Source organism: Vicia villosa, linkage group LG6 (genome assembly GCF_029867415.1).
Source record: "Vicia villosa cultivar HV-30 ecotype Madison, WI linkage group LG6, Vvil1.0, whole genome shotgun sequence".
Classification (NCBI taxonomy): domain Eukaryota; kingdom Viridiplantae; phylum Streptophyta; class Magnoliopsida; order Fabales; family Fabaceae; genus Vicia; species Vicia villosa.
In genome coordinates, this window is record NC_081185.1 from 20,403,189 (window position 1) to 20,425,355 (window position 22,167).

Below are 22,167 nucleotides of genomic sequence, written 5' to 3' on the forward strand. Positions count from 1 at the left end.
TGAAGCGTTACTATATGGTGATTAGTAACAATTTTGGTGTGCTCTGATCCTGTGGTGGAGATTGGGAGCGAGATGGACCTGTGTGTCCATAAATAGTGCCACATACATATGAGTCGAGTTGTTCTCATGAGTCACGTTGCATAACTGAGTTGTATGTGTGATTGTAATTGTGTATGCTGTTGAGTTGGATGTGAGAATATGATTGTGTGACTGATGTGATACATGTATAAATATTGTATTCTACCTTATAGCTTATACCATTTAATTTATTGAAGTGCATTCTCACCCATTTTGTTTGTTGTGGTGTCTGTGCTTCTATGGAGTACGAATGAGTAGGTAAATGAGTAGCTGCTTAGAAGCTGAATGATGATGTTGAGGTTGTTCTTCTTTCCCATTGTCTAGTAAATTATTTAGATATGTTGCTCTCATTTGTAACACTTGATGGGCGAACAATTATGTTTTCTTGTTATTTACTTTGATGTTGATGTTGCAAGAGTTAAACGTATTATGTTATGCATTGCTTGAGCTAGAAGCCCACGGGCCGGTCCATTAGACCCGAAAAAAGTTAGGGCTTGGGCCTTACTTTTTGAGCCCATTTAGATCCATGCCTTTTTAAGTCCGACCTAAAAAAGCCCTAAAAAATATGGGTTAACCCGTATGGGCCATGGGTAGCCCCCCAGCCCGAAAAAAATTAATGTTTTTAATATAATTAAAAATTGTCCTATTCTAATTCATAAAGGAATGCTATAAATAATTTTTGTGTATTATGTATTTTAATTTTTTTTTTTGGTATTATAAAGGTATAAATATCAAACAAAAGTCGATGGTTTGACTTAATTTCAAACTAAAAGGTTTCATCCTAATATAATTATGTAGATAGTATAGAAAAGACAAAATAAGGTTGAAATGAGATTTAAAAAGTTGATAGAGTTAGTACAAATTTTATATATATATATATATATATATATATATATATATATATATATATATATATATATATATATATATATATATATATATATATATATAACAATTTGCTATAAAATAATATCTCATCAATCTTATTATAATCGTTATAAAATTTTATAATAGTTTCTTGTTATAATTGTTAGAAAATTATAATTGTGATGAATATTTATATCTTAAATTATAATTAAAAGCGTTAGATTAATGAAAATCAATGGTCAGATTTGGAGTAAGTGTTTTATTATTGCATGCAATTGCATGGTTACTTAAAACATAAGGAGATTTTTTTTATTTTAGAAATAGACCCATTTAGGGTCGGGGCCATTTAATTTTGTGTGCTACATTGGATAATTTGTGATGTATTTTGGATAGTTGGAATTAAGTTAAAGTGTTGTTTTATATTTTAATTGTAACTTATATGGATTATTTAAAAATCCTAATTTTAGATAAGGAATTTAATATATATATATATATATATATATATATATATATATATATATATATATATATATATATATATATATATATATATATATATATATATATATATATATATATATATATAATATAAAGTACTATTGCATGCAATTGCATGGTTACTTACAAAAATAAGGAGAACCTTTTTTTAATAGAAATAGACCCGTTTAGGATCGGGGCCTGTTTATGGCTGGGTAGCCCGCAACTCAGATAGGGCTGGGCCTAGGTAGTAAAAATATAACCCATTTAAATATGGTTTTTTCAGCCCCGGCCCTGAAAAGCCTGAGGCCTGTATGGGCCGACCCATTTAGGGTCGGGTAGCCCATTTTGATAGCTCTATCGGTACCTGAGCAATGTCGTACAAAACATCATTTCAACAGATGAGTGAGAATTCATATTATTATGGAAAGATATAATAATAAGAATTGTATAACAATATACGATAACAGATTTCACACACTTCAAGTATACATGTATTCAACACTTTATAAATACATATCATAAATTCACAAACACGACATAGCTCAATCGATTCAAGATATCAAGTAATCTAATCACAATATCAACAAAGTACCAATTTACACAATTAGCACATAAACACACCAAATGCAATTCACATCGACACATGTGAATCCAATGCGACTCAATGCAAATTCATGTGGTACCAATGTTATCCTTAGTGTATTCTCCCCGTCTCTCTCTCAGACAGATAACCACCAAAAATAAGTCCGTCCTCTAGACTTCAAGTATTATGTTTTCACCAAGAATTGCCTCAAAAGTCATCCAAACAATTTCAGAAAATTATGGAAAATTCACCATAATTCATGATAAATCATAAGCATACAAGACCTAACTCAGTTTCAAAAATATAAAACTTTTTCTTCCAAACCGCGCTAAGCGCCCACGTGACTCTACAAAAAAAATCTACTTCAGACAACATTCTGTCTCACACGATTTTCCCTACTAAAATCCATACAGGCAGCAATTAATCATGGATTTAATGTCCTCTAACATGTATCTAACATATAGCATCATATAGCAACATCAAAACATGATTTCTAAAAGTCAATTCATCACTTCACATTCAAACCCCAGCATGTCAAAATTTATGAAATGAAGAACAAAATCCCTAATTTCATGTTACTACCCTTTTCATATCATTACACATACCCATAAATCAAGAAAAACCCACCTTACCTTGGTTAGAATCCTTCTAGGATTTCATCCTCTTCTCTCTTTCTCTTCTCTTTCTCATTTTTTCCTCTTTTCTTCTTGTCTTACTATCTTTCTAATTCTCTCTTTTTTTGTTAAACTCCTACTAACAAAGTATTATTTAATGGGCTTACTAATTAACACCTCCAGTATTTCTCATTCTAACACAACATTAGGCCCAATCAACTATTTTATTATTTTCACACATACTAACCCAAAACACATATATTCACAATTCACATAATTCAATTAATTATCATATCATATACTAATTAATAAAATAAACACATAATAAAATAACTAATAATAAAATAACAAAAAAATCAGGGTGTTACATACGATCTCTCCTAGGGCGTTAATAGTCCCACGCTTCAGAATGATGTTCTAAAGTGACTTGATGTCCACGATGAGGTAGAAAACTTTGATAGTTTTTACGTCAATTCCCTTACGAAAGATGGTTTTTAGGGTCATATAGCCCATTATGTGTACCTGATAATCTTGTTGGAGAGACTGTGAACCCATATATGTCATCCAAATTCAATTCTAACTTTTGGAAGACATCCCAGAAAAGGACATTGGATTATCTGCCTATGTCTATCAGGACGTGCATGATATCCCAATTGCCATGCTAGACGGTAATGACCAAGGGATCATTGTCATGAGGTTTGATGCCTAAGGCATCTTCTTTAGAGAAAAATACATTGACCCGGGTCGTTCCTGCAGTCTTCTTAGAAAAATAGGATGATATGACATTCCCGGCAAACACCTGCCTCGTGTATCTTTGTCGAGCGGCCCTAGAAAGGCCCCTCCCAGAGATACCTCAATAAATGGTACTTAATGCATGGGGTAGGACCCTATCATTCATCTCCAGAGAGAAAAAATGGGGATGATAGGGTATGAGTGGAAGGTGTGGCCTAAGTTAATTTTATCGGGCCCTACGATGGGCGCCATTGTACCATCCAAAAAGTATAGGTGTACGTGTGCTCCCCCTACAAGGGCAGAGATACTCAAAGGCCCTAGTAGGTATATTACAAGTTTGGGGGTGATGGCTAGCTCACGACGGTGATTATTCTTATATTTTAGTTTTTTTATGTTGTTTAAGGAACCAACTCACGTGAGGTTAAAGGCTTTGCTGGTGGCCGACACTGCTGGGGTGCATGCGGGCAATTAGATTGACGGTGTTAAGGCTACTAGGAGCAAAATGCTCTCTGAGTAGTAGTAAATGTGTATGACTTGAGAATCTCCCTTATCCCCTTGAGGGATAGTGTAGTTATAGGAGTTCCTAATACCTAGGGTTTTCTTGGAAAATGTCTCCTCCCACCTAGTCAAAACATGGACAATTAATCTCTATTCCTAAGGGGGTGTGAATCAGTAATGACTATGACTTTCTCTTTATCCAAGACACGTCTTATCCCACATTTATTATCCCCATAAGCGAGAAAAAATTAAGGGTGAGACAATACCTCCCTTCGGGCAACCTCATGTCGTCGCTTTTTCCTAGGACGGTCCCAAGTTTCGCCCTAGGCAAGGTTATTTGCAAATATAACACTGCACATTCTAAGGAATATAATTTTAAACCTTAAAACAAACACACCCTTAATTGAACTCATTTAATATTAATATTTTTTTGGTCACATGAGAAGAAATTTAGAAATAAAAAATAAAAATTATTGGTCATGCTGATAAGAAACCCCCATGTTAACCGTCGTAAACAATAATCGTAGATCGACGGGAAGATCAAGAACAATCATCATATCACTAGTAGACATTGTTCTAAGTTTCGATAAATAGGCATTGAACATATTCTCCTCCCTAAGAGTGTGATAGAGTTGAAATGTTCAATATTAAGACATGTACTTTCTAATAGTTTCTATCTCATTTTCATATTGATGAGTGGAAACTTTGAGTAGTATAAAAAGTAACATACCACAGAAACAAGTGACTGAATACCGAATTATATTTTATCTTTGTGTAGCTAAAATGATCGAGATAGAGTTAATGAATATTTTCACATTTGTAAATAACATAACTAATAAAAGTAGAGTTTAGAACTTTGATTCATGCCTCTAATCCTTTTGCAAACCCTAGTTTGTTACGAGAATAAATAAACTTTCATAGAAAAATGGAAAAGATAGACAACACCCACTTTCGTCTCCGTGTTGTCTTACTCTGATCAAATACGCTACCTACTTTTGTCAGAATAGTGTATTTGTTCAGAGTCAATTTTTAAAGTAGCCATTAACAAAAAATATTTTCTCTGTCAAAATTTTGAGACACTTTCGTCGCTTCAATTCAATAGCTCGGTGTTTCCAATTCCCATATTGCACTAGACCCTTTATGCGTATAAGTGATGTCTAATTCGCTCCTATTTTCACATAGAATTTAAATACTTTAAAATCGGAAACACCAAAATGATTTTTTTATGTTCTCGTAACAAATCATCTGAAAATCTACACGAGGATTGTTATGATACAATCCTCATTTCCCGAAACCCCTGATTGACTACTCAGACATGGAAATCGAATCAGCAAACAATACATACATTGCATACATGATCAAAAGTAATAATAACAAGAAAAATGATAAAATTTAGAACTTGGAATAAAAACAAGGAAATTCTAATAACAATAGTTCCAATGGAGTTGAGAGCACGACATTTGAATGAAAGCAAACTGTAGAAAAATACGATTGTAATGTACACTAGAAAGCTAGGGTATCAAATATCCATTTCTCTTAGTAATTATATTCTTTTTATAGACCTCATATCATGAATACACACTAACATCACATAATGATCAATAAAGAGTCTTTCCTCCAGGCCTTGGAACAGTTGGAAATTGAAAAAGGCATAAAAACTTTACAAAATCTCAAAAGTCCGCACTTAAAATTGAACTTGACATAGGTGTGTTGATTGACACGGGGGTAGTGTTGGCCAACATGGCCCGTGCTGGGTGACACAATACAACTGTGTTGCTCTCTAATATTTTGCATTGAAGATACAATTGTATTGCTCTCCAATATTTTGTATTGGAGAAGTGTTTATGATCAACACGACCCACTTGTATTGGTTGATGGAATTTTATACTGGATGATTCTTTTACATGTACTCTTCGATCCTTTCACTTCTTTTTTGTCCCACGGGTTCCTTATTACCTAAAAAGCAGATAAAGCACACAAACACACATAAAAGTGCACAATAACAAAGATCAACTTCTTATTAATTGCAGACAAAACTTACTAAAAACATAGTCAAAATGTCACTGATCAGTAGTCCTTTTTTATATTGGGATGTATTTTTTTAAATAATATATTCTTTCAGATTGGTTAAATCATCTGGTGACAAGGTGTGCCTTGTTGTATCTTCCAATTGTGCCATTGACTAAAAATTTCAATTTGAATATACATTTGTCGCTAATAGATTTTTTGGTTGGGAGAATAATGGTTAAATCCAATGTATTAATGTCATTTAAGGGTTTAAGTTCTATTTTGAAAGCTTCTTACTAATTTGGATAATTAATAGAAAAATAAAAGGACGTAGATTCAGTCATATTTGAGATTTTTAAGTTAAAAAATCTATGATTTTAAGGTAACTTGTCAATTATCAGAAAATATTAAAATTATATAATGGATAAAGGTTGATACATGTGGTATGAGATAGTTGAGAGATAAAATCACCTTGAATAAGGGCACGATGGTAATCTCAGAGATATATGAGAGGTTTGGAGATTCTAATAGATTTTCTTAAGCTAGGGATATTGTATTAGTGATGGGATGGTAGGGGAAGTGGTGGTTATGTTGGTTAGAAGAGGGGAAGGAATGTTGGGGATGATAGGTTGGGAATTTATGGATGTGTTTGTGGGTATTAGTGAGTTAATTGTGTTGGTTGAGATAGGGGAAATGTGAGGTTTGTTTAGGTAATCTAGGGTGAAGTCACGAGGATGATGATATATGGCAGGAGTGGTGATATTGGATTGGATTTGTTGGTTTATGAAGGGAATATGGATTAAAAAAATAGTATCCTTATATATGAACAGTTGTTCGTTCTAAAGGTCATAGAAAATGAGTCCTTTGGCATCATTTTTAATGTCTAAGTATATACATTTGTAATGTACTTTGACATCCTTTTAAGATGGATGAAAGAAAAGCATCCAAAGACACTTATGCTAGAGTAATCGGGTTGGATGTGGAATAGTAAGTTATAAGGAGATTGAAAATTAAGTAATTTGGAGGGTAATTTCACTATTATATGAACAATATGTGAAAGGTAATGAGCCTAATTATTTTGGAAGTTTGGATTAGAATAGGAAGGCATAAGTGATACCTAAAAGATATTTTTCTTTCAACTAATCTATTTTACTAAGGTGTGTCAATGCAAGAGATTTGATGATGGATTCTGTGATCCATGTAAAAATATTTAAGATCGAACTCAGGGCCATTGCTAGATCTGATGTGTATGACATTGGTGTGAAATTTTGACTATTTATATAGGTTTTAAAGGATTTAATGAGAGGAATTGAAGATTAAATGGGGGAACAATGATCTAGAATGGCACACATGGTTTATGGCCCTGGTATCTAATATCCAATTAGGGTTTTATAAGTATCTAAATAATGGACATAAAAAATTTTACCTAGAGGAAGATTGGAGATGGAAATTGAATGATGAATTTTTTATGCTTTTTTAGGCGACGCTTGTTGAAGAATATCAAGGATTTATTTATGTTGTTTTGGAGTGAACCCTAATTGATCACTATGTTGAATTACTTCTTTAGATTTAATTTGTTAGGAGTTATCTTGATTAGTATCTTCATCAGAAATATGTGGTATATTAGGTTTCTTCGCATATGGGGGAAGCCTATGTTTTTTAAAACATGCCTCGATTGTGTGACTAGGTTTGTTGCAGAAAGTGAAAATTTTGAAGCCTTTTTCCTCTACCACTAACAAAGTGTCTTGATCTATAATCATTTTGAAGAACTTTTAGGTAGGGGTTGTTGATGTTGGCCACAAGTTTGTCTTCATCCAAGGGGGTGATTTGTTAACATTCTAGTTGAATTAACAGGAAAAAACTTTGTTGATGTGAGGAAGCTAATGCATGAGCATAATTTGGGATCAAACTACAACATATTGTTCATCCATTATTTTGAGGAATCGAGTAACATATTCACTCTCCTGGTAATTTTTTATGGTGAAAATGAATTGACAACTACATTTAATGTTGCATGTGCATGTTGGAAGAGGTATGGAATTTTTAAATGACTGTCGGACTTTCTTGAGAGTGGTTGCATGATGGTGTTTTCTCCTTGCTTGAAGGAGTAAAATTCTTTCCGGAGATCTAATATGCAAAAAAACATCTCCATGATGATATCTATCTTGACGTTTTTTCCAAATCTCTTGTTGTATCAATCCATTGGAGACATTAGGAAATTTCACTTTCAATTGAATTGATGATCCACACCATTACATTATATTGCAACGATCCCTAGCTAATAAGGTGTGATTTGATGTTGCTGACCAGATAAGGGTTCTAGCTATGAACCCTAAATTATTTTTAGAGCCAAGAGTAACTATAATTGATCTGGACTATAAATGGTAGTTGGAGTTGTTCAGGGGAGGAGAAATCATGACGAGCTCAGGATTGTTGTTGGGGTGCATGAAAAAATAATCAAGCATAATGATTTGATAGTTTCTATTATGGTTTGTGTTTGAAACGATGTTCATGGATTTATTTTTCATAAAAGAATTGATAGATTTGGTGGGTTAGAGGGTTGTACTGGTTGAGGAGATGGGGAAGGTGAATGTTCATTGATGGCATCATTAATGGTGGTCGTTGTTGAAGGTTCTGAAATTGTTCATTGGAGACGAAGAAAGAAGGGTTTACGCGAGAGGAGGGAGAAATTCGGTAAAATGAGGAAAAGATTCTTGCAATTGTATGAAGAAAAAAAAAAGAGAAAGGATAGAGATGTAATATGCCAAGCGATTCAAATGAGGACACGTTAAAGGAAATACAAGATTTGATATCATAACAAGTTTTGTAGGAATGAGTTAGACCCAATACAATTCTTAACATGGTATCAAGAGTTTGTTTAAGTTTTGGTGGACCACCTGCTATCAAGTTTTTGCTATCAGACCACCCACCATTTATTTCAACGCTCTAGATGTCCAATCCTGAACACGAGGAAATGTTTTGAGAGTTCCATATCAAATAATATATAATTTGAATATGTGTTTATAAGTGGGGACAACTTTCACCCTACAAATCAGTTTTATAGACTTGAGTTAACTTCGACCATATTTCTTAACATATTAAACTATTGGCAACTGCCTAGCCGTCGGGAATGAAAGTCAAGCGTCAAAAAAAACATGAACAAAGAAAAAACTAAAAAAAATAGGAAGATTATTTTTTATTTCAATCAGAACTTTCATGCCCAAAAAGAAAAAAAAAATAATTTTGTTAGAGTAGTTTTTTATAACAAACAATAGGAGCGTTTAACTTAGCACCTCTCAGCTGTACCTGGCACCTCCCCAAAAATGTATGAAAAGATTGTAATAATCTTTTTCAATTTTTCCACCAAATTTTTTTAAATCTTTCGGACGATACCAGAAATTTCAAACACATACCGGAAATTCTTCAAAAAAGTAAGATTTTTATTAGAAATTTCAAATTTTCCGAGAGGTTTTATTAAAAATTTTGAAATTTTCAATATTTTACCATCAATTTTAAAATTTTCGAAACTAATTGTAACTTACCAAAAATTTCAAAATCGTACTGTAAATTTAGTTCAGAAAAGTTTTTTTTTACAAGAAATGTTTTTAGTATTAAGAAAATATAGGGTGTGAGGTTTAATTTTGGAAAGTTTCTCATCCAACCTCACAGGTCTCTTATACACCACGCAAAATTTCAATTTTGCCCCCTGCTTCCATAGATGCACATCTGGAACCACCCCATATTTTGAAAAAATTTGATTCCTTCCATAGATGCATCTACGGAAGCATATCAAATAAAAGAAAACACAGTTAATTTCACCTTATTTTCAGTTTAAAAATACTTTCGTAGATGCATTTACGGAATGTGGTAAAAATAGAGTCTGTTATGTAGGTGCATCTACGAAACAGTCTGTTATTTTTTAAATTCATGTCATTTTCATTCAGAAACTTCATTTTTAAAAACATACGTTTTCATATTCAGTAATGCATTTTAAAGACAACAGTAGGTAGACCAATAAAAATACAATATATAAATAATGTCGGTCAAAGTGTCGAGTACATCATCAAATACATACAAAAATGAAATATAAATACATCATCAAATATAACTACTGAGTATGTTGGGTATCATCCTGCATTTAAAACCTCAAACAACCCCTACATTGTCTCTAAACACTATTGCTAAACCTATCATTTCATTTCTATACCTAAATATCGAATTCTAATTCGATTTTACAAATACTCTAAAATTCATCGAAATATCGAAAACTTACCAGTTAAATAAATATAGGAACTGGATGGAAGTTGATACTTGAGTTGACAATGTCTTCCGAACTCGGGATAAAGAAATACGTCAATTTGAGATTTGAAGGTTGAGAGTGTTTGAGTTTGAAAATGTGAAGAATGAGGGAGGGGAAAGGTCTGGCACGAGTTTTAACGTCAATTAATCATAAATATATATTCAATTAAATCACTCTTTTATTTTTTAAAAATTTAATAATATGACAAATTGATGGTTTTTTATTAAATAACTGTGTAAAATAATTATTTATATTAATTCAATCTTTTTAAGGCAAATATTTGGGAAGGTAAAATGTGAAGATAAAGTGTTAAGTTTGAAGAGTGTATGCGGTGGTGGGTGAAGTTGAGCATAAAATGTCTACTGCGTTTAGTTTCAGTAGCAGCACTCAAGCGCTAATTCTGAATTCAACTTCAACTTCACCTTCAACTTCTGTGTCACTAAGAAGAATCATCACAATCTATGCTCCAAATTCAGTTAACAAGGTTGTTGGAATTGGAACAAGAACAGGAAGAAGAAAATGGAATATGGCAGTTAGTAAATCAGTTACAACTACCACACGTTTCGATGATAGTGTCGTTGATTCAGCTTCAACAGTGGTGAGAAATTTCTATGAGGGAATCAATAGACATGATGTAGATTCTGTACAGTATCTTATATCTGAAAACTGTGTGTACGAGGATCTTGTCTTTCCTAGTCCCTTTGTCGGTCGTAAGGTGGTTTATGGAAATTTTGTTTTTGGTTAAATAATTGACTATGGAGATTGGTTTGTGAATTTTTGTTGGGATTATTTTTGCAGGAAATTATAGAGTTTTTCAAGAAGTTTACTGATTCTACCAGCTTAGATCTGCAGTTTGTTATTGATGATTTGTCTATGGAGGATTCTTCATCAGTTGGAGTGACTTGGCATTTAGGTGTGTTTCATATTCAAATTGAATTGTTGTTTTAAATTGCGGTTGCGGATGCAATTGCAGTTACGGAGCAATATTGCGGTTGTAGAGACTATTGCATCAAGAATATTGCGGCTGCAATTGTGATTTCGGAACACAATTTGAAACGATGGTTGCAGGTTTATTTGAGAAGTGTAATGTATTATTAACATTTGTTATTGTCTGCAGAATGGAAAGGAAAGACTTTTCCGTTTAGCAAAGGATGCAGTTTTTATCGTTTGGAGGTGATTAATGGCAAGAGACAAATAACGTAAGTAATGATACTTTGTTTTTTGTGACATTATTAACATGATGTTGCTTGGTAAACTCTCTGATCAAAGTATAAACAACTTGCTAGATTTTTGTATGAAATATTTGTTTAGATGATGAATATGTACAGTGGCGGAGCTAGGAATTTTATGCAGCCTGGGCAAAAACTTTACACCATTAATTATTCATCTGTTTTAATTTTCACACCTTATTTTTACTAATTTTGCCCATAATTTTGTCTAAAAATCGACTATTAAATTAGGGGGAGTACAAAGAAAATAGGGGTTGAGCCTGGGCGCCTGCCCGGCTAGCTGGATCTTGGCTCCGCCCCTGATTATGTATATTCTTGTGGAGGCTATAATCTGATAAGAGTATGTTGTGATTTGAAGTGTTAGAATCTAAGTATGGGCTAGTTGAGGGTGAAACCAGAAGGGGTGGGAGTTTGGATTCACCGTGGTGGCGGGAGATAGGTAGGTTAGAGAACGGTGTCGAGGGGGTGAGGAGGGATTGTTTGGAAAAGAGAATTGTTCATTTGGGAGGAGAAATCGTTAGCACAGTTATTCTTTTTCTCAATAGTTCACCAGTCCTCTTGCTGATTTATGTTTGGTGTAATGGCGGAGTGCTCTGAAATATCACCGCTGTCTTTGTTTCTGCGTCTCTGGGTATCTATGGTGGCTGTTTCTTTTCAGTGTTGCGTATCATTGTTCAGTTTAAGAGACTGCTGTGCAAGAAATCGTGACTCTGTGCGTGTTATTGCAATGTTATTTGGGCTGTTTTATCAGTTAACGTTACGAATTTTGACAGATTAGTTTATGGTAGCTTTTTAACGCGAACCTTCAAAACGTTGTTCCTTATTTGTTTTCGTGCACAGATTTTGGTGCTTTATGTTAGTTTAATTTATTGATGATACTTATCTTTTCGGATAAACAGATATGGGCGAGACAGTGTCGAGCCAGCAATCAAGCCGGGAGAAGCAACTTTGGTATGTGAATTTTTTTCTTTATCAGTAATACATACTATCACTATTACAAACATGTATTTAGACAAGGATCCAACATTTAAATAAAGAGCTTCAAATTTCCAAAACTATGTGGAGTCTTTTTGGTCTATCCAAAGTCTGATTTTAGTATCTTCTGATTGTAAAAGAATCAAGATAAAATACTGATCCCCTTGAAAACAATTTATATGCAGACGGTGATAAAGAGTGTGACATGGCTTCTTCAACGATTTCCTCAATTGGCAGACCGATTCTAGTGAAAGCTCTTCATTATTTTGGAGTCTTGTAGTTTGGATCATGTAACACATAAGATTCTCTCAAGTAGAAAATGTGATAGTGGTGTATATATATAAATAAAAACAAAATTAAATTATTATCTAAATATACATACATTTACTAAATTTTCATATAGTTCTTCATAATTTGAATTTTTTATCATTTTCTTTTGGGTTATTACCATTTTACCCCTTGCTATATAGGTCATTTCTGGTTTACTCTCCTATAAAAACAAATTTGAAAAAACAACCTTGTCATTTCAAAATATTAACAACTTAGCCCTTAAAGTCAAAATCTGCAGATTTTCTTTCGTATTTTACTGCGGATTTTGACTTATGAGACTAAATGACTAATATGACAAGGGGGTAAAATGGTAATATCCCTTTTCTTGTTTTAGTTAATACTTTTTGAAACCATTTGTACTATTCATCAATCAGGAAATTCTGTGATCAAATTAAAGATACTAACATGTTAAGATGTGCTTTGTATGAATGAAAATATATTGTATTTTGTATTGAATATTAATAATATGACAGTATTATAAAAAAAATATTAACATATGGGTCTGTCAGGAATGTCAAAAGAATTAAAAATATTTATATCAAATAATATTAGGAAAATCACATGGATTCTAAAGCCTTCACTTGTCACCAGAGTAAAATCACATGAGAAAATGAGAATAAAAATAGTATAAAAATTAAAAAATAAGAGATTTACAAATCAGAACACCAGAGCTTCTGTCCCAGCAAAATGGAAAAAATGCAACAATTCTACCAAGATATTACTGAGAAATTACTGGTTGACCTATGTGTATGCGCGCGCGAGCGCTCGTGAAAATTTATGCAGATATGTTGCAGCTATAAAGGGTCGTCTCGAACGTTCCAAGGCCGAGATTTATTTTGCGGGAGCATAGTTGTAGAGTCCTGATTCCTACTTCCATAGCTACTTTGAGATTCATTGAAGAAAGTGGAACTATCTTGGCTTCCAAAAGCCATCCTCCTAAACATTTTGATCTGTGCAGATTGTTGAGCAGAATCAAACACTGAACTCTGCCCCGGTTTCATTCCGTTATTCAGATCAGAAAACTCGGCCATGGAATCAAAAGCTCTCATAACCTGGAAAATTATGATAATTATGATGAACAAACCAAAGCATGTACCACAAAGTTAGCATCTTCAAAATCAATTCAACAAGTGTATGGCAACGGCGTGTTGTAAAGTTACCTGACTCATCCGTGGCCTCTTAATTGAGGAGTGACGCACGCAGGCTGCGGCAGCCTCAATCATTCTAAACATTTCGTTTCTGTTGTAGTTCTTTTCCAGTCTTGGATCCACCAAAGTTTCAAAGTCCTCTGTATCGAGTGCTTCAATCAATAGAGGCCGAGCCTGGAAATAAAGATAAGATACTATTTAAATCTGAAACCTATTCTTATCAACTTGTACGTCTTGTAAATATCTATAATAAAATGTTGCTGGAAATGTGTAACTCACCCATTCAACCAGGCTCTCATCACCAAGTGGCTGAGAAGCATCGACAGGCTTCCGACCTGTAATTAGCTCCAAAAGCACAACGCCAAAGGAATATACATCAGACTTATCAGTCAATTTTCCACTCGTCGCATATTCTGGTGCCATATACCTGCCAATTCAAAACAAATTATTCGATTATATATGCTCATAATGATAACAGTGCATACTATAGTACCATCAATATTCAAATGATTCATTATTTGCAACAAGCAGCAGTTACATGTGTTTAACCTACCCAAATGTTCCCATTACACGTGTAGTTACATGTGTGTTTGAATCCAATGCTAATTTCGCAAGCCCAAAATCTGAAACCTGTTGGCCAAATAATATCAATAAAACAAAAAGTCCCAATTAGAAAAAGCCACAAAATATCAACTCGGAGATGCTCAGCATAAGTTATCATTTAAGAATGAATCGATTTATAAAGCGCATAATACTTCAAAAAGTTATGAAGTATTCTGCATCAGAGGGTATAGATTATAAAAGTGGCTTACCAGAGCTTCAAAGTTGTGATCGAGAAGGATGTTTGATGACTTAATATCTCGATGAATAATGCGTGGATGGCCTGAGGAATAACCAAATAGAAATAGGATGAAACAATATGCTATAAAAACCAAACAATTCTAAATTTGCAATTGAAAATAATAGAACCACCTCTGATGCATTTTGATTGTGTTTGAAAAATATTGGAAGAATTACATGAGCACAGTTTTAAAAAAATGTGCATTTCGCAAGATAGTGTCTAAGCTAAAAGGAAAATGTATGTAGTACGATGGAAAAGCTATGTCTTTTTTGGATAACTACAAATCTGAGAGAAAAGGAAGAAACTTACAGTCTTCATGTAGGTAAGCTATTCCACGGGCTGCACCAGCAGCAACCTTAACTCTGATTGGCCAATTCAAAACGGGTGCTTTTTCATCTGTAAAAAATTAAATTACTGGTCATGTTTTAGCTTGAAATGTAGATGGACACAGTTCATACATGTTCAATTTCCTTTTTCCTTCCTTTTTCCGCCTCTAGCTTGATGAGTGTCTAATTTTGTTTTAAACTTCTAAGCAATTTTTAATGATAGCAATGAAAATAAGGGTCAATGGTGATTTGGTCACACACACACACACACTTCAATGTCCCTTGATGTCTCCATGTTCATGTATGTGCTTCATAGGTCTCGGAGGTGAAGATTTGTGATGAAATTCTTATCAATTCAAATCACTTAATCATTGATATGTATCTTACCATGTAGATGATAATGAAGAGTATCGTTGGGAACAAAGTCGTAGACGAGCAATCTTTGATGCTCAGATATACAGTAACCAACCAAAGAAACCAGATGACGATGATGTACTCGACTAATAGTCTCAACTTCTGCTCTGAACTCACGTTCCCCTTGCCCACCACCAATTTTAAGCTGTTTTACAGCTACTTCTCTTCCATCTAGCAAACCTTTGTAGACACAACCAAATCCACCTTCTCCCAACAAATTCTGCTCTGAAAACCCATTTGTAGCTTGCATTAGTTCTTCATATGTTAACCATGATCTTGAATTATTTACTCCACTTGGCTCCGGTGGTGAATACACATATTCACTACCATTGCCACTCCCATTCAAATTGGCTGGAGTGTATGGCTTCAAGAACAAGGTACCTGTAGGAGAATATCAATGTTTAAAAACAAATATTGTAACAGCCATTTACAGTTACTATTAACATGTGGCGGTTATATAGTGCCTTGCAATTCAAACATAACGCAGCTAAATTCCTAAATTTGTAGAAGTAAAGTCTTACTAGAATTTTCAGTGCAATACCTGAATTGTGAGACGAGGTAAATGGAGAAGGCGCAGCATAATCAGATCTGGATTCTTTTCCCTTTTTCTTTTTCTGTACAAAGCACACAGCGATACCAAAAAGGCCGAGGACAATTAAACTAACTACAACGCCAATAGTAACAGCAGCTCCGGTATTTAACCCTCCTGAATGTGAAGGAGTGTTGTTTGTGGCTATATTACCAGAACCGTCAACACTTGGTCTAGATGGCAATGGCACAATTGGACTGTCACCATGTACTGTTTCGTTAGTAGGAGTTGCTGCAGGTCCTGAAGTTAGAGTTGATGGTGTGGATGGAGGTGGAACAGTTGAAGGGGAAGGAGGGGATGGAGAAACAGATGGAGGGGATGCATCATGTGAAGGAGGTGGTTGAGAAACTGATGGAGGGGATGCATCATGTGAAGGAGGTGGTTGAGAAACTGATGGAGGAGGCGCATCAGGTGAAGGCGTACTTTTTGGTGGCTTTGCGTGTGGTGCAGGAGGAGGATTGGCAGATGGTGGCTTTGATACATTAGCTGGAGAAGGAGGTGGTGGAGATGGCTTTGATGATTTAGGGGGAGGGGAACCAGCCGCTGGAGGTGGTGGAGACAAATTTGGAGGCGGAGGTGAAGTTTCATCGGGAGGAGGGGCAGCGGTAGCTGGTGCAGGAGGTGGTGATGTTACAACTGGTGCAGGAGGTGGTGATGTTACAACTGGTGCAGGAGGTGGTGACGTTACAACAGGTGCTGGTGGCGATGGTGGTGGAGAACTTGGCGGCGGTGTAGTTGATGGTGGAGGAGAAAGGGGTGGAGTTGGAGACGGAGGAGGAGGAGGAGATACAGGTGGCGAAGGAGGAGGAGTATCAGGCACTGTCTCTGAAGGCGAAGGAGGAGGAACTGAAGGATCAGAAGGAGGAAGAGCCGTAGGCTCCGAAGGAGATAAAGGAGGAGGAGAATTCGATGTTTGATTCGACTGAGGCGATGGTGGCGGTGGTGACAAAACAACAACACTAGATGATGGAGGCAAAGCAACAACAGGGGAAGCATTTGGAGAAAGAGTAACTGAAGCCATCACTCACACTACAAAAATCTTCCCTCAAACAACACAATGCACCAACCAAAAACACTCACTACATTCCAAAACCCTTCAACAACACTCAAAACTCCAATCTTTCTCCATAAAATCACAACACAAAAATTCCAAATCAAACATCAGATTTCAGATCAACTCTCCCACTACCAAACCCTAATATCCCAAATTTCAACACCCACAAACTACTTTCAATAAAGTCAACATTTTTACACTCTACAAAACCTAACAATACTGAAATTTCACAATTAAATAAAAACAAACCCACAAATTCAGCAATATCTCTGACCTAAATCAAAACATAAGAACAAAATGCAGCATACCCAGATCTCAAAAAATGAAAAAAAATCAAAAATTTAACAATGATTTATGAAAAGAGAGAGTGGAAACAAGGTGAGAGAAGAAAAATGTATAATTTAGGGGAAAATATCAAGAGTGGAACATACATAGAGCACGAAGAGAGAACGTGGAGACGACTTTGAGAAGGAAGATCAGCTACACTGTCTGTCACAAAACACGGTGGTCATTCACATTCACATACAGTGGGAAAAAGGCTGTGAACCAATTGAAAATTGAAACATTCAATCATTAACTATTTTAATTTGCTTTTATTACTTTTTTGGAAATGAAAAAATACAAAAGGTCTTCTCTATGTGAGTATTTTAGGATGTCCAAATTTATTTAAGATTCCATATGGGGCTATGTGAGTTTCATAAAAAGATAATGTTAATCATTTATTTTAGTGAAATGGTAATGATAGTTGTTTTAGATTGTTTGTGTGGTTTAAGTTATTTTATTTGTATTCTATGTATAAGTAGAAATTATAAATAAGTCTTGGTTTACTTATTGATACAATGTTACAAATTTTATTTTGTTATAAAACTAACTAAAAGAATAAAGATAAAAGAGAAGTAGAGAAGAGAAAAGCAATATTATATTATCTTCTTTCAAGTGTCATTTACATTACAATGTGAGTCTCTATTTATAGGACATTAGGAAGGTGAAAAATCATAACTTCACTATACCACTTAATAGGGAAGATGAAGATGAAAGAGAAGAATATATATGGACATCCACAATAATATTTATTTATAACACTCCTCCTTGGATGTCCATTGAGGATATGCCTCGTTAAAACCTTACTAGAAAAAACCCAATGGGAAAAAAATCTAGTGAAGGAAAAAGAGTACAATATCCTTTGAATGTGAACTGCCTCGTTAAAAACCTTACCATGAAAACCCAGTGGGACAAAACCATGGTGAAGGGAAAAAGAGTGCAGAAAATATTTATTTCTCCCCCTCATGCATACATTTATATGTGAGACGATATTCTTTGTGGTAGTTGCTAAAAATTTCTTCTTCGAAGTAACTTCATGTAGTGCTAATAGTTATGCAAGATTTGATGAAGTTGTTGTCATGATTTGTTTCATAGATCTCCATGAAATGGTTGTACCATCACATGTAAGCAAATAACCTCTTTCTGATCTACTATTGTGAGAATCTGACAAGTAACCTTGATCTCTAAGATAACGAAGTACATGTTTGACTTCTCTCCAATGTCTTCGTGTAAGTGAATAATTTTATCTTACTTATAGATTGACCGCAAATAATATATCAAGATGTGTATAATTATCAAGGTACATTACTGCTCCAATTCCATTGAGATATGGTGCTTCAGGACCAAGCAATTTTTCATCCTTTTCTCGAGGTCTGAAAAGATCTTTCTCCACATCTACTGATCTAACAACCATGTTGGAGTAGGCAACATGTGAAATTTGTCCATATAGAAGTATTTCAACACTTTTCTATATAGCCTTCTTGATGTACAAATATTCTTTTATCCAAATGCTCAATTTGCAAACCTAGACATATTTTGTCTTTTCTAGGTCCTTCATCTCAAACTTTTTATTAAAGAAATTTATACATTTTGGAAGCTCTTCAGGAGTTCTGATAATATTTATGTCATCCACATAGAAAACTATTATTGCAAATCCTTTTCCACATCATTTTATGAAAATACAAGGACAAATTGAGTTATTTGTATATCCATGCTTTAGTAAATATTCACTAAGATAATTATACCACACGTGTCCAGATTATTTCAACCTATAGAGAAACTTGTTCAATTTGATGGAGTAGTTTCATGTAAATGCATATAAATAATATGGCATAACATTCATCATGTTCAAATTAAGCCATTCATGTGCTACAAGGCTAATTAAATATAAAAAATCGATTGAATCCACTACAGGTGAATATGTTTTATCAAAATCAAACTTAGGTCTTTGTGAAAATGATTGAGCAATAAATCAAACTTTATATCATTCTTATTTTTCTTTTTCACAAAAACTCATTTATATCCAATTAGTTTTACACCTTGAAGTGTTCGGACTACAGGTTCAAAAGTGAGTCACTTGTAAAGTGAGTTTAATTCTTCTCCAATTGAATATATTTATTTTGGTCAATTCTCACTTAGTCTATAATCTTTAATAGACTTTGACTCATGATCCTCGTTATCATTGATCACTTTTAGCGATATATTGTATACAAAGACATTGTAAACATTGACTTTATTTGGTTATCTCAATTTCGGTTCTACTCCATTTCATCCATGACATAATTTATCGAGATCTCTTTATTTCATATTTCAAGTACTTGATTTGTTCTTATGGAACTAAAAATTAAATTATGTCAAAGTGCTCTTAGCATTTTCATATCCTCACTTGGGTCATATTTAGTTTCTTTTCTTAGTAGAGGACTTTTAACATTGGAACCGACTTTCATACCACGCTTCAGGCGCATCAACAACTCATTTGCAATATTATATTATCTAATAGGAGAATTCACTTTGAGTGGAGTATTATCAGCTGATAATTTATTTCATAAACTTTGCAAATGAATAATATTTTGAACTTTTGGTTCATATTGATTTCTACGAGGGTCAAGACAACAATTTATTTTAAATTGTTCACTTGAACTTCTTGTTCATGATTTCAATTGTTCATTGAACTTCTTGTTCATGATTTCAGCTACTTATTCCCTCCCCCTAATAGGGAAAATTAATTTATCAAGTGATAATCAGCCTGCTGGGCTGGAATCAAGTATTTGATTATTTTCTCAAATTATATCCTCAAAATTGAGAGTCATATTAATTATATTTTTCCAATATTCTTTCATGACTCATCTTAATATATTATATTGGAGCAATTGGAATATACACAACACATCCAAATGTTCACTAAGATGAGAAGTATTAGAATAAATTAGGGAGGACTAAGATATAGTATCATGTTTGCTTAATGCGAATAAATATCTTAATATCATTCTTTGCGTGTTTCAAATATATAATTTAGAATTGATGATTTCATAAGTATCAACCATATAATTAACTTTAGACGTCTAAAGAATGGATCTTCGGGTCCATTTTCTTTTTATGAACATATATTATATGATATTCAATATCAATTTTAATAATATATGTGATACTCATACATGAATTTCTAAAAAAATCCAGAAAACAAGATCTTAGTCTAATTAGTTGAGAAAATAATTTCACAAACTTTTGGTTGTGAGTAGAGACATATGCATGATATTTTAGTCGATGCAACAATTAATGTCATAAAAACGCAATTTCTCAAATTTTTATTTTCCTTTAGAAACACACAAAAATTGACTGGATTGAAGAAACTTCTGGTTCTTCAATACAAATTATTCGCATCATATTATATCCGAGATGACCTAGTCGATTTTACCAACGACACATTTAAGTGTAATTTTTAAACTTCTGGTTTACAATGGCATGTGCTTCAATTGTACTAATATAAGTGTAGTACAAGCCCGAGGAAAAGACGGTATCTTTTCTATTACACATTTCCTGTCCAAATTATGTTGTGTAATACGAAGATATTTGATACCTCCAATATAATTCAAAACTAATATAGTAGTATCTCATGATTCAACACTTTAATCATACACATGCATATGAACATATTATCATATAATTATCAAATGATTATCCCTTATAAAATTATATCTTCATATAATTAATTTGTTTTGCTATCCTTCATGGATGTTTGATAAGTTCTTCAGGAACTATATAAATAATTTGTTATAAACAATGATCTAAAAAAATATAATAATCCTTCTGGGATGGATTAAAATTATGTGTGTCATTCTTCCAGAATGACAGTCATTTAATGAGCATATTACAAATTATAAATTTTTAGATCGAAACAAAAATTAAGATGAATTACATTGGTGATTCGAAAGTAAAGTAATTTCTCTTAGCCATTGGCATATAAATATTTAACTATGACAATTAGAGGAGCTACAAATTTCATGTAATATCTTATTGGGAGAAAAAGAATATCTAAATAACACAAGGGACATGACATTTGGGATTTCATAATATAACACAAATTTTCTTATAATCATTGGCATGAAAAATATAAAACCATGACATATAAAAATCCAGACAATAATTAAGAAAAAAAATGTTAGACATTATCAAGAAGATCAAATATATAGAATTATAATTCTAATTAAGAAATAGTTTATAGTCTAACAAATTTAATAAGTTTTTAATATGGCCAAATGCTAGAAAATTACAATAATTCAAAAATATAGTTATCCTTCTGGAATACTTCACTATTATTGATCCAATCCATCTAGAATCCGATAATATAGGTGATGCAATCATTTTTCAAATTTTTAACATAATAGATGCAATCCTTCTGGGATATGTTATTAGTATAGTTGCAATCCTTCTTGGATTCATTAATATCATGATGAAATTCTTCTAATATTATAGATACAATATTTTAAAGTGTGAGAAATCCTTATTTTAAAACTTTAACTCTTCAGGAATTATATATCACAAATGATCTTCATAGTGATAAAAAGAAACAATTATTTGCACAATCCTTCTAAAGAGGTTTGTTTTTTTTGTGTAGTTCTTCAGGAACTCAATCACAATTTTTTTTATAGTTTTTCAGGAACTCAATCACAATCACAATTTTTTGTATAGTTCTTCAGGAACTCAATCACAATCACAATTTTTTTTATGGTTCTTCAGGAACTCAATCATATTTTGTAGTTCTTCAGGAACTCAATCACAAA

At 33.4% G+C, this 22,167-nt stretch overlaps 2 protein-coding genes across 3 annotated transcripts; one reads left to right on the plus strand and one right to left on the minus strand.

Moving 5' to 3' along the window:
- Positions 1 to 10,455: 10,455 nt before the first annotated feature.
- Positions 10,456 to 12,755, plus strand: LOC131608958 (uncharacterized). Of its 2 annotated transcripts, none has more exons than XM_058880565.1 (5): positions 10,456 to 10,874; positions 10,958 to 11,072; positions 11,277 to 11,358; positions 12,288 to 12,339; positions 12,549 to 12,755. In XM_058880565.1, exons 1-5 carry the CDS (start codon positions 10,515 to 10,517, stop codon positions 12,609 to 12,611), a joined length of 672 nt encoding a protein of 223 aa, XP_058736548.1. In that variant the 5' UTR covers positions 10,456 to 10,514; the 3' UTR covers positions 12,612 to 12,755. The 2 variants fall into 2 exon arrangements, with proteins under 2 accessions (XP_058736548.1, XP_058736549.1); XM_058880566.1 differs by having other exon boundaries at positions 10,456 to 10,757.
- Positions 12,756 to 13,296: 541 nt separating this feature from the next.
- LOC131608957 (proline-rich receptor-like protein kinase PERK8) lies at positions 13,297 to 17,684 on the minus strand. The gene is made up of 8 exons (XM_058880564.1): positions 15,964 to 17,684; positions 15,396 to 15,803; positions 14,992 to 15,078; positions 14,654 to 14,724; positions 14,395 to 14,471; positions 14,121 to 14,268; positions 13,854 to 14,015; positions 13,297 to 13,745 (listed from the first exon to the last, which is right to left on the minus strand). Exons 1-8 carry the CDS (start codon positions 17,030 to 17,032, stop codon positions 13,488 to 13,490), a joined length of 2,280 nt encoding a protein of 759 aa, XP_058736547.1. The 5' UTR covers positions 17,033 to 17,684; the 3' UTR covers positions 13,297 to 13,487.
- Positions 17,685 to 22,167: the final 4,483 nt, after the last annotated feature.